This window comes from Aotus nancymaae, unplaced genomic scaffold (assembly GCF_030222135.1).
Source record: "Aotus nancymaae isolate 86718 unplaced genomic scaffold, 86718_ANA_hifiasm-v0.15.2.pri h1tg000057l, whole genome shotgun sequence".
In the NCBI taxonomy this organism is placed as follows: domain Eukaryota; kingdom Metazoa; phylum Chordata; class Mammalia; order Primates; family Aotidae; genus Aotus; species Aotus nancymaae.
The window spans coordinates 31,065,203-31,078,293 of record NW_026988471.1 but is presented as its reverse complement, the minus strand read 5'-3'; the positions used below and the strand labels follow the sequence as shown (position 1 = coordinate 31,078,293).

Sequence of the window (13,091 nt, the reverse complement as noted above, 5' to 3'; positions counted from 1 at the left end):
ATATCATTTCAAATAGCTGGAAAAAAGATATTGAATATTTCCAACACAAAGAATAATAAATGTTTGGAATGATAGATATGATAATTACCTTGATCTAATCACTATATATTATATGTATCAAAACATCACTGTGTACCTCATGAACATGTACATTATCTGTCAACTAAAAAAAAGTTTTTATTATTATTATTATACTTTAAGTTCTGGGATACATGTGCAGAATGTGTAGGTTTGTTACATAGGTATACACATGCTTTGGTGGTTTGCTGCATACATCACCCCAAAACGTTTTAATAAAAAACTAGCTCAGATGTCAGAGAACCTAAGAAACAGAGTGTCTGCCACCCAAAGAAAACAAAACAGAAAGACATTTAATCTTCTGTAGAAGTTGATATCCAAAATTTATCAAGGACAGAGTTAGTCCATATAGTAAATAATCTTGCGGTATTTCTCCTCACTATGTGAAGTTTCTAATTTCTTCTATCAAGTACTCTAAAACATTCACATACAGTATATATGAAAACTGATATATAATAAAAATTGATACATAAAAAATTAAAATGTGTCTTAGAAAACACTATTTCATTAAAAAATTAGTATAGCTATCCATATAAAAGCACAAAAGCCACAATAGAAACAAAAGAATATTTTAATCACTTATGGGAATGTACACCTTCATATTTTATAATCTGAAAAATTAGAGGTCGCAAAATATGCAAATAAAGCATGTTAGAATGACTATACGTGATTTGTTGCATGTTTATATACTATGAATGATAGGAGTACTATATTTTCAACATAGACCTGCAAAAGCATGAACAATTAAATCTACGATTATAAAATCAAATCAACATTATCAGGTTAAGTGAGACTCTACTTTGCATGCAAGCTTTATTATTTTATGTTAGTTAACCTAAACCCACCTGACTGGAGATGTCCATTGCGGCATGCCAAGTTAGTATTGTCATTATAGACGTCCGTTTGTGACTTGGAAAATGGCAAAACTGGTTGCATCTTCTCTATGCAACAGAGGGGGTAAAAAACAAAGAAAAAATAAGCAAAAAGAAAAAAAGATAATGAACAAATAAAATGTGCATGTGAAATGAAAAATTACTCAAGGTGTTATCAGATTGTTACATGATAAAAAGTTTTTGCATTTATATAAAATTATCTTTTAAAATACAATTAGTAAAAACTCAGTCATGAAAATAGCAGAAATTAACAAGTGAATGGCTATGTTCTAAATATGCCTTATTCAGTTAGGTAACCTGAGGCAGTTAGATATCACTATCATCAACAGAAAATATTTACTGAATATCTAGTATGTCCAAATCACTGTTGGGAGAGTACCATGGAGATTATTGTTGGTCTTGGTCTTGCTCTGTCACCCAAGCTGGAGTACAGTGGTGCCATCATGGCTCACTGTGGCCTCAACCCCTTGGGCTCAAGTTATCCTCCTGCCTCAGCCTCCTGAGTAGTTGACACTACATACACATACCACTATGCCCAGCTAATTTATTTTTTGTAGAGACAGGGTCTCAATATGTTGCACAGGCTAGGCTCAAACTCCTGGCCTTAAGCGATCCTCCACCTTAGCCTCCCAAAGTGCAGGGATTACAGGCATGAGCCACAGTTCCTGGCCCCATAAAGATTAAAAAATGAATCACAGTTTCTACCATTTAGATATTTATTAAATATAGGCAACTTATGATAAAACTGTATATACATTTTTTAAAACTGCATAGTGCCAAGCACAGTGGCTCACGCTTGTAATCCCAGCACTTTGGAAGGCTGAGGCAGGCGGATCACCTGAGGTCAGGAGACCAACCTGGCCAACATGGTGATACCTCATCTCTACTAAAAATAAAAAAATTAGCTGGGCATGGTGGTGGGTGCCTATAATCCCAGCTACTCCCAGGCTGAGGCAGGAAAATTGCCTGAACCTGGGAGGCAGAGGTTCAGTAAGCCGAGATCGTGCCACTGCACTCCAGGCTGGGCAACAAGAGCAAAACTCCATCTCAAAAAAAAAGACTGCATAGTACAAAAGAAAAACCATTGAAAAAGCTTTACAGAGCAAGTGGGCCATGAACTGGCTAGAATTTGTAAAGATAAAAAGAAAGGACATTTCAGGAAAGGAGAACAGCATTTAAAAGCACAGAACGAAACTATAAGGAGTGTCTAGGAAATGCTATATTTGGCCACAATAACATATGTCAGGCAAAAAACAGAGGCAATAAAGCAGAGTCAAATAATCATGCTTCAGTAACTGTATGCACAAACAGTACCCTACTACTTGTTTAAACACACATGCACACAGCTGCATACAAAAAGATTACCTCTAGAAAGAACGCAGAGAAATTGATAATAACAGCTGCCTCTAGGGAGGAGAAATGGGTAGCTGGGATATAGAATGGGATGGATGCTTTTCATATGCAAACTTTTTAAAATTTTGTGGCATATGTCTATATTACTTTTTTTTAATATATTAATTAAAAGCGATTATTTCAACCCTACTCCCACTTCAAATAACAACAAAAAACCCTCCCAAGATCTGGGTTTCATGAGTCTAGCAACTGAAGCCGAAGAAGGTAGTAGCAGTTTGATCCCTCTCACTCTACACCACTGCTGCACTCTCTTCTCCATGTGGAGTATTTTGCTGAACCATAACTGATTCTTTTCTTCTGTACTAGCAAGTCAATGAATACATGAAAAATGCAGCACATATAGATTAACTCTCTTAAACTTTCACTTCTAAGGTTCGACAAGCAGGTACCGTGCTTGGTTTATGGTGCAACCACATATGCCTTTGGGACAGGTCAAATAGCAGCTACCCTTTTTGCACAAAACACAAAGGACTGCAAAGCTTTTGTATCCTAGAACTGGCTGATACAATATACCTTGGAGGTTTTTTTTTTTGGAGCTAACAGGTAGGTCATCTGATTTTTCTCAATGATAAACTCTTTAAACCATGCTGAAACAGAAACGATTTGTCTTAGTAAAAGCATGAATCAGAAAAAACACTGATTCGTAAATGTAAACATTTGTACATAAATGGTATCAATTAATACTCTCTTCAATGAAATGTAACAAAAAGTTCACAGAAATATTCATTATGTAATAAAAAGGAACAAATTATATTCTTAGTTTTTATAGCTAGGAATAAAAAACTAGGATTTGTTTTCACATGCATAGAGTTTAGATTTATATGTGTAGAAACAGACACATATAGTATAACAGTACACTGCTTCTGTGAATCTGCTCCAATTCACTTTTTCTTTTTTTTTTTTTTTGGAGACGAAGTCTCGCTCTGTCGCCCAGGCTGGAGTGCAGCAGCACGATCTTGGCTCATTGCAACCTCCACCTCCCAGGTTCAAACGATTCTCCTGCCTCAGGCCCCCTACTGCCCCCAGTAGCTGGGATTACAGGCACACACCCCTATCCCAGCTAATTTTTATATTTTAATATGAGGTTTTGCCATGTTGGCCTGACTGATCTCAAACTCCTGAATGCAGGTGATCTGCCCACCTTGGCCTCCTAAAGTACTGGGATTACAGGTGTGGGCCACTGCGCCCAGCCCCAATTTATTTTCGTTAAAAGACTAGTGCTTCTTCTTTTTAGAATGACTAGGGTTGTATAGATTGACCAATGATTTAAATTAAAGCAGTAACCTTGCTTCTTTACCACCTCACATCCAACCCCCACACCGTCATCTGAGTGATCTACTGGAGGGGAAAATCTTGCCACATAACTCTTCTACTTAAAACCCTTTGGCCGGGCGCGGTGGCTCATGCCTATAATCCCAGCACTTTGGGAGGCCGAGGCGGGTGGATCACGAGGTCAAGAGATCGAGACCATCCTGGTCAACAAGGTGAAACCTCGTCTCTACTAAAAAAAAAAAAAAAAAAATACAAAAATTAGCTGGGCATGGTGGCGCGTGCCTGTAGTCCCAGCTACTCGGGAGGCTGAGGCAGAAGAATTGCTTGAACCCAGGAGGCGGAGGTTGTGGTGAGCCGAGATTGCGCCATTGCACTCCAGCCTGGGTAACAAGAGTGAAACTCTGTCTCAAAAAAAAAAAAAACAAAACCCTTTAGTGGCTTCCCATTGCCCACAGATAAGAACTCAAGTTCCTTCATATGACAAACCAGGCCATCCATAATCTGACTATGTATCTTTTTTTTTTTTTTTTTTTTGAGACAGAGTCTTGTTCTGTCACCCAGGCTAGAGAGCAGTGGCACAATCTTGGCTTACTGCAACCTCTGTTTCCCAGGTTCAAGCGATTCTCCTGCCTCAGTCTCTTGAATAACTGGGACTACAGGTGCCTGCCACCACACCTAATTTTTGTATTTTTAGTAGAGACAGGGTTTCACCATCTTGGCCAGGCTGGTCTTGAACTCCTGACCTTGTGATCCACCTGCCTCAGCCTCCCAAAGTGCTGGGATTACAGGCATGAGCCACCACACCCAACAGGATCTGCCTATATCTCTTATGCCTCAGCAATCCCAACTTCACGTCTCTATCTGCACCCTCCCCTACTCACCATGCTTTTCCTGCCTTTGAGTCTGTGTTCATGCCATCACATAAAAGATATCTTTTCTCGCATTCTTTTTCTTTCAGACAGGGTCTTACTCTGTCACCCAGACTACAGTACAGTGGTGCACTCATGGCTCACTGCAGCCTCGACCTTCTGAGCACAAGCAATCTTCCTGCCTCAGCCTCCTAAGTAACTAGTAGCTGGGACTACAGGTGCACATCACCACTACTGGCTAATTTTTTTTTTAAGAGATGGGGTCTCACTATGTTGTCCAGGCTGGTTTCAAACTCCTGGTCTCAAGCAATACACATGACTCAACCTCCCAAAGTGCTAGGATTATAGGCATGAGACACTGAGCCCAGCCCTGATGTTCTTTCATAACTTTTATTTATTTATCTTTTTAAGTGTATACTTTTAGGTTTCACTTCTAGGAAGCTTTCTTTTCTTTCTTTAACCAGCTTTGTCACACGAGGAAGCTTTCTTAGCACCTATTTTCTCACCCTAACAAAATATTTGTAATCCCCATCCTGCAGTGATGACTATTTATGCGTCTGTTTCTTCTACTGTATTATGAGGTCCTTAAACAGAGGACCATTTTTCCAATCTATCAGTAAGTCCAGTTGTTCAACCTTCAAGTATAATCATAATCAACCACTCGTTACCATTTGTCATGATACTACCCTGGCCCAAGCCTCTATCACTTCTCTCCTAGACAACTGCAACAGTATCCCAATTACTCTCCCTGGTGATCCTTCTAAAATGTAAGTCAGAGTATTTCATTCCTTTCCTAAAAATCTTTTTTTTTTTTTTGAGACAGAGTCTTGCTCTGTTGCCCAGGCTGGAGGGCGGTGGCATGCTCTTGGCTCACTGCAACCTCCACCTCTTGGGTTCAAGTGATTCTCCTGCCTCAGCCTCCTGAGTAGCTGGGATTACAAGCACACGCACCACACCCAGCTAATTTTTGTATTTTTAGTAGAGATGGGGTTTCACCATGTTGGCCAGGCTGGTCTCGAACTCCTGACCTCAGGTGGTCCACCCACTTTGGTTTCCCAAACAGCTGAGATTACAGGCATGAGCCACCACACCAGGCTACTTTCTTAAAAATCTTTATAACTCCTCCCCATTTCACAGGTGGTAACCCATTTCACAGGTGGTAAAATCTTAAGTCCTCATGGTAGCCTTTACAGCCCTGTGTATTGTGACAATCCCTTTCCCCATGAGTTATCTGACTTCATCTCTACTGTAATCTCCTTGCTGGGACACAATGGCCTCTTTGCTGCTTCACAAACATACCAGGTATATTCTCTTAAGGCTTTGTATTAGCTCTTACTTCTCTGTGGACCATATTGTTCCAGGTACCATCATGGCTAACTCATGGCAACTTCTCAAAGAGGGGACCATCCTGTTTAAACCAAAAACCCAAACCAGGACAGGGTGTGGGTGGCTCATGCCTATAATCCCAACACTTTGGGAGGACAGGGCAGATGGAAAACTTGACCTCAGGAGTTTGAAAACAGCCTGGGAAATATGGCAAAATCCTGTCTCTACAAAAAAATACAAAAATCAGCTGAGTATGGTGGCATTCCTGTGGTCCCAGCTACTTGGGAGGGTGAGGTAGGAGAATCGCTTTAACCTGGGAAGAGGAGTTGCAGTGAGCTGAGACTGTACTGCACTCCAACCTGGGTGAGAGTGAGATCCCATCTCAAAAAGAAAAAAACAAACAAAAAAAACCAGGCCCAGGCAAGGTCTGATGGCGCACGCCTATAATCCCAGTACTCTGGGAGGCCAAGGTGGGTGGATCATCTGAGGTCACGAGTTCAAGACCAGTCTGGTAACATGGTGAAACCTCATCTCTACTAAAAATACAAAAAGTTAACCAGGCTGCTGGTGTGCACCTGTAATCCCAGCTACTCAGGAAGGAGGCTGAGTCAGGAGAAAAGCTTGAACCCAGGACGCAGAGGTTGCAATGAGCCAAGATGGCACTACTGCACTCCAGCCTGGATGAAAGAGAGAGACTTTGTCTCAAAAAAAAAAAAAAAAAGAAAGAAAAAAAAAACAGGCCCGGCGCTGTGGCTCACACTTGTAATCCCAACACTTTGGGAGGCTGAGGCAGGCAGGTCACTTGAGGTCAGGAGTTCAAGATCAGCTTGGGCAACATGGTGAAACCCCGCCTCTACTAAAAATACAAAAAATAGCAGGGCATAGTGGTGGGTGACTGTAATCCTGGCTATTTGGGAGGTCTGGAGGCTGAGGCAGGAGAAGTGCTTGAGCCCGGGAGGTGGAGGTTGCAGCGAGCAGAGACTGCACCACTGCACTCCAGTCTGGGTGACAGAGTGAGACTTTGTTTCAAAACAAAACCAAAACCAAAACACCAAACCACCGCTTGTCCACTCCTAATCCCCCTTACTGTGTTTCACTTGTTTTTTTCCCATATATTTACCACCTTCTAATAAACTGTATAATTTTTTATGTTTGTTGTCTACTATCTGTCTTATCTCTGTTGGAATATAAACTCTATGGAGGACGGATCCTTGTCTAAATCCCAAGTGCCTACAACAGTGTCTAACACATGCTAGTTACCAAATAAATATTTGTTTAGTTAATAAGTTATTTATAACTCTTGGCACTATACCTGATACAGAGCAGGGCCTTAATAAATGAATGTTAAATGAGGCTATGTTAAAAAAAAAAAAAAAGGATAATAGCCAGGTATACCAATTTGCTTATATTAAAATTATCTTTTTATCTATAGCAGGTTTTACAGTTAAGCTTTGCTCTAAGGTTCACTATCACTAAACCAAAAATAAATGATCTTTCCCATTTTTATCAGAGAGGCTACATCCTCTCAAACCAGTCTGTGTTAGGAATTCCCAGGATCATTCTCCCCATTCTCCATCCTAATTAGATACCTATCTGGCACCACACCTCTGAAAAACTCCCGATTTTTAACCAGCACATAATAAACAAATATGTGTTACTATTAATACACATTTGTACACAGGTCATTTTTACTGTCTTTGGTATATCCACTCCCAGACCTTTTGAGTTACTGAAAGACAGGAATATGTTGATGTCACCTTTCCCATCTACCACTCCTCACTTTTAAAGTAACATCTTTCATAAACAGGCACATAGCATTTTTGAGGGTAAAAATAGACACCAACTTGAAAATATCCAAAATATTAAATCTTTAAATAACTAGCTTCATATTACATTACATATCCTCTTTTGGTTCTCTAGTCCACTAACACAAATAAGAAAGTACAAAGTCACACTCAAAAACAAGTCTCTAATTGATGAGATATTAATAATTCTACACTTGATCTTAGCCAAAAGGTTGAGAAGCGATGAGATATTAATACTTCTAATGTCCTATATAACTTCAAACAAAACATAAAAAGCAATTCTTAGTCACTTTGAAAGATGTTACAAAATGCTCTATAATCAAATTTATTCTGTATGATACGTATACTACTTTATATACACACTGAAAAGCTTTAAAGATAAAACATGAGGATGGGTACAGTGGATCAAGCCTGTAATCCCAGCACTTTGGGAGGCCGAGGTGGGCAGATCACAAGGTCAGGAGTTCCAGACCAGCCTGGCCAACATGGTGAAACCCCTTCTATACTAAAAATACAAAAAAAATTAGTCAGGCATGTTGGCACACTCCTGTAATCTCTACTCCTGCAGAGGCAGGAGAATCACTTGAACCCAGGAGGTGGAAGTTGCAATGAGCCAAAATCACACCACTGCACTCCAACCTGGGCAAAAAGGTGAGACACCAACTCTAAAACAAAAAACAAAACGAACCAACAAAACAAAAACAGATAAAACACACAGAAAGTATGAATTAGAACCATCAATTATTTTACTGCAACAAACTTTAAAACTTTTTTTTTTTTTTTTTTTTTGAGACGGAGTTTCGCTCTTGTTACCCAGGATGGAGTGCAATGGCGCGATCTCGGCTCACCGCAACCTCTGCCTCCTGGGTTCAGGCAATTCTCCTGCCTCAGCTTCCTGAGTAGCTGGGATTACAGGCACGAGCCACCGTGCCCAGCTAATTTTTTTTGTATTTTTAGTAGAGACGGGGTTTCACCATGTTGACCAGGATGGTCTCGATCTCTTGACCTCGTGATCCACCCGCCTCGGCCTCCCAAAGTGCTGGGATTACAGGCGTGAGCCACCACGCCCGGCCAACTTTTTTTTTTTTTTTTAATAGAGACGGGGTTTCTCCATGTTGGTCAGGCTGGTCTCGAACTCCTGACCTCAGATGATCCGTCCACCTCGGCTTCCCAAAGTGCTGGGATTACAGGTGTGAGCCACCGCACTCGGCCTTTTTTAAAACATTAATTATATTTGAAACAGTAATAACTTTCATTTAGAAAGGAAGAAGGCAAATCCTGTCAGCCACAGAAGCCGGGAACACTACCTTGTTATTCATCTGAAAGCATTAAGGGTTGCTTTTCTAACTACGTGGGGTAAAAACCCTACAAACACAATGACCACATAGAAGTAAATGACACATAGGAGTAAATGAATCAAAGAATGAATAAAATGTATATGTATGTGTATATGAATATACCTTTCTACCTAAGCAAAGGAGGGTTATAGTCAGGTAAACAGATGAATACAAACCAACATTTTAAAGCACTTACTATGGGTTAGGTTCCTTTAATAATTCCATGGTCAGAAATATGAGATATTATTATTAGCGAATAATATTAGCTTCAGCCTGGCATGGTGGCTCATGCCTATAATCCCAGCACTTTAGGAGGCTGAGATGGGTGGATCACCTGAAGTCAGGAGTTCAAGACCAGCTTGCCCAGCATAGTGAAACCCAGTATCTACTAAAAATTTAAAAATTAGGCTGGGCATGGTGGTGCACACCTGTAATCCCAGCACTTTGGGAGGCCAAGGCGGGTGGATCACCTGAGGTTGGGAGTTCAAAACCACCCTGATCAATAGGGAGAAACCCCCTCACTACTAAAAATACACAATTATTCAGGCATGGTGGCAGCTACTCGGGAGGCTGAGGCAGGAGAATCGCTTGAGCCTGGGAGGCAGAGGTTGCAGTGAACTGAGATTGTGCCATTGCACTCCAGCCTGGACAAGAGCAAAACTTTGTCTCAAAAAAAAAAAATTTAGTCAGGCATGATGACAGGCGCTTGTAATCCCAGCTACTTGGGAAGCTGAGGCATGAGAATAGCTTGAACCTGGGATGCGGAGGTTGCACTGAGCTGAGATCACGCCACTGCACTCCAGGCTGGGCAAGAGAGCAAGGCTCTGTCTCAAAAAATAATAACAATAATAATAATAAGTCTGGGTGCAGTGACTCAAACCTGTTAATCCCAGCACTTTGGGAGGCCGAGGTGGGCAGGTCACGAGGTCAGGAGTTTGAGACCATCCTGGCTAACACGGTGAAACCCTGTCTCTGCTAAAAATACACAGAATTAGCCAGGTATGGTGGTTCATGCCTGTAGTCCGTTACTTGGGAGGCTGAGGCAGGACAATTGCTTACATCTGGGAGGTGGAGGTTGCAGTGAGCTGAGATTGCCCCACTGTACTTCAGCTTGGGTGACAGAGTGAGCCTCTGTCTCAAAAAATAAAAACAATAAAATAATAATAATATTATCTTCATATTACAAATTAGATAAAAAAGACTCAGACATGCAAAGTAACTTACCCCAAGTCACAGGGCTACAAATAAATAAGGTTTGCCTGCTAACCAAATATCTACTATTTCTTTTTTATTTATTTATTTATTTTTTAAAGACGGGGTCTCACCATGTTGGTCAGGCTGGTCTTGAACTCCCGACCTCAGGTGATCCGCCCACCTTGGCCTCCAAAGTGCTTGGATTACAGGCGTGAGCCACCGCGCCCGGCAATATCTACTATTTCTATCCACCAACGTATGGTAGAGCCACTCATATGTAGTGGGGTTTGTTCTGCTTTTTTTGAGTAGTAGATTTCACTTAATAATGTATTTTTAAAATCTACACCATCAAACAGAAGACAAGGAAAAACTTCTATTACGGTTGATGAATGCTGAAAGAATGACAGAATTAAAATATCACTAGGCATCAGTCATAGTTAACTGCTGCTAACTTCACAAGATGGAAGAACTAATGATGAACACACACAGACACAACCACCTAGGAAGTAGGTCTTATTAAAAAATAAAAAATCAACTTTCATTGTGATCAATGCTCTATATCCAACTATCATTTAACAGGGGGAGGAAAGAAGAACATGTTCAAAGTCACCACAAAAGATTCACACAGCAGAAGTCAGACTGTAGGAAATACTACATAACAAAGACCTGGTTTCGTCCATAAATAAATTGGAAGAAAATGAAGAACAGATGCACCTGTACATTAAAACAGATATAATATATGGATCTTTTAAAGCTCCTGATTCAAACAAATGATTAAAAATAGTGAAAATTATTAAATTTTGAGAAAATTAGAAATATAGAAACGGCATTTTCGAGGGATGAGTTTTTTGGATAATGTTAAAAGAAATTTGGGGTTACTTTTTAGGTGTGAAAATGGTATTTCAGTGATTTTATTTTAAAGAGTCCTTATCTTTTAGAGGTATAAAATGAAATATTTATAAATAAAAAAAGTCAAGAATTCGTTTCAAAATAATATGAAGTCGGGGGATGGTGAGTTGGGATGTCAAGTGAAAAGCAGACTTCTGTAAAAAGGGCCAGACAGTAAATATTTTAGGTTTTAAGGGCAGTGTAGTCTCTGTATCAACTATTCAATTCTGTCATTGTAGCATGAAAGCCATAGATAATACCTAAAGAAAGGAATGGCTGTGTGCCAATGAAACCTTATTTATAATAATAGGCAGTGAGCTGGGTTGGCCCATCAGCTACAGTTTGCCAGCCCGTGCTATAAATAAATCAAAACCGACAGTGAGGTGATAATTATCAAAGCTGAGAGATTAATAATTAGGAGTTCATTATGCTCTTCTGTTTTTTGTATATGTTACACATTTTCTTTATGTTAAAAAGCCTGGACCACATTTTCAATCACTGATCTATTTCCTTCTACAATTAAAGTTTCATTGAATATACATTTCCAATACATCCCACATCAAATTACACATTAATTGATACCTAGAAGTTGTAAGCGGTCCTTGGCCATAACCAAATTAGTCATCATTTTAGCTTGAAGGCGCCTAGCTCTTTCACACTGTTCACCTAAAAGAAAAAAAGAATTAATTAAAATATCTACATTTCCCAACCAATATGATTTCAAGATAAATTATCACCCTAACTACATTCATGGAGAGTCACAGTCTCTATACAGAAATTTAAAAAAATAAAATAAAATATGTACCCAAAAGAAAGAAAAAAGAAGACATTTTAAAAATATTATCTTCAGGCCAGGTGTTGTGGCTCACTTCTGTAACCCCAGCACTTTGGGCAGCTGAAGCAGGAGGATCACTTGAGCTCAGGAGTTCAAGACCAGTCTGGGCACCAGGGCAACATAATCAGACCTAGTCTCTACTTTAAAAAAAAAAAAAAAAAAAGATTAGCTGAGCCTGGGAGGTTGACGTGGGAGGATCACTTCAGCCCAGGAGGTGGATGTTGCAGTGAGAGATGACCACATCACAGCACTCCAGCCTGGGCAACAGGCTGAGACCCTGTCTCAAAAAATATGTATTAACAGCCACAAAAAAAAAAAAATTAGTTACAGTTTCTCATGATGGCTTCCAATCTACTGTGGTATTTCATAGATTTCAGGTCTATTTCATAGAGTCTAAAACTTTTTTTCCCCACATTTTAAAATATTTGAAATTGGGATTTGTTTTACAACCAATGTTAACTTACTAATGCTATCCAACAAGCTGCAGTCATAACATAGGCTTTTCATTGCCCATGCATGCACAAATTTGGTCACAGATATTAGTATTGTTGTTGCTGTTGTTGTTGTTTGAGACAGAGTCTTGCTCTGTCGCCAGGCTGGAGCATAGCAGCACAGTCTCAGCTCACTGCAACCTCCGCCTCCCAGGTTCAAGCAATTCTTCCGCCTCAGCCTCCCGAGTAGCTGGGACTACAGGCACATGCCAAATGCCTGCCTGATTTTTGTATTTTTAGTAGAGACGGGGTTTCACCCTGTTGGCCAGGATGGTCTCGATCTTTTGACCTCGTGATCTACTCGCTTCAGCCTCCCAAAGTGTTGGGATAACAGGCGTGAGCCACCATGCCCAGCTACTGTTGTTATATCTATGTCTAAATAAGACTAAAACAGCCTCTTCAATAAGATTAAAACTCAAATTCTAAGTGATGAAAAGAACATATATGATACTTTGATTAACTGTTTTTTTCTCTTAGTGGTATAATACAAGGCATTTTTAATTCAATGAAATACTTATTTTCTTTATTTTTGAGATGGAGTTTAACTCTTGTTGCCCAGGCTGGAGTACAATAGCGCAACTGCAATCTCCACCTCTCATGTTCAAGCAATTCTCCTGCCTTAGCCTCCTGAGTAGCTGGGATTACAGGCAGGTACCACCATGCCCAGCTAATTTTTGTATTTTTAGTAGA

At 40.0% G+C, this 13,091-nt stretch overlaps 1 protein-coding gene across 4 annotated transcripts in view; it reads right to left on the bottom strand.

Moving 5' to 3' along the window:
• Positions 1–13,091, bottom strand: part of SPAST (spastin) — an 83,721-nt gene that overhangs the window by 47,501 nt on the left and 23,129 nt on the right. For 2 of the 4 annotated variants that reach the window (XM_064363971.1, XM_064363972.1), the window contains exons 3-4: positions 11,658–11,741; positions 924–1,019 (exon numbers count right to left, since the gene is read on the bottom strand). In XM_064363971.1, the coding sequence (XP_064220041.1) occupies positions 924–1,019; positions 11,658–11,741 (180 nt within the window). The remainder of the gene's footprint in view (positions 1–923; positions 1,020–11,657; positions 11,742–13,091) is intronic. The other 2 variants (XM_021674425.2, XM_021674426.2) reach the window with 1 other exon arrangement.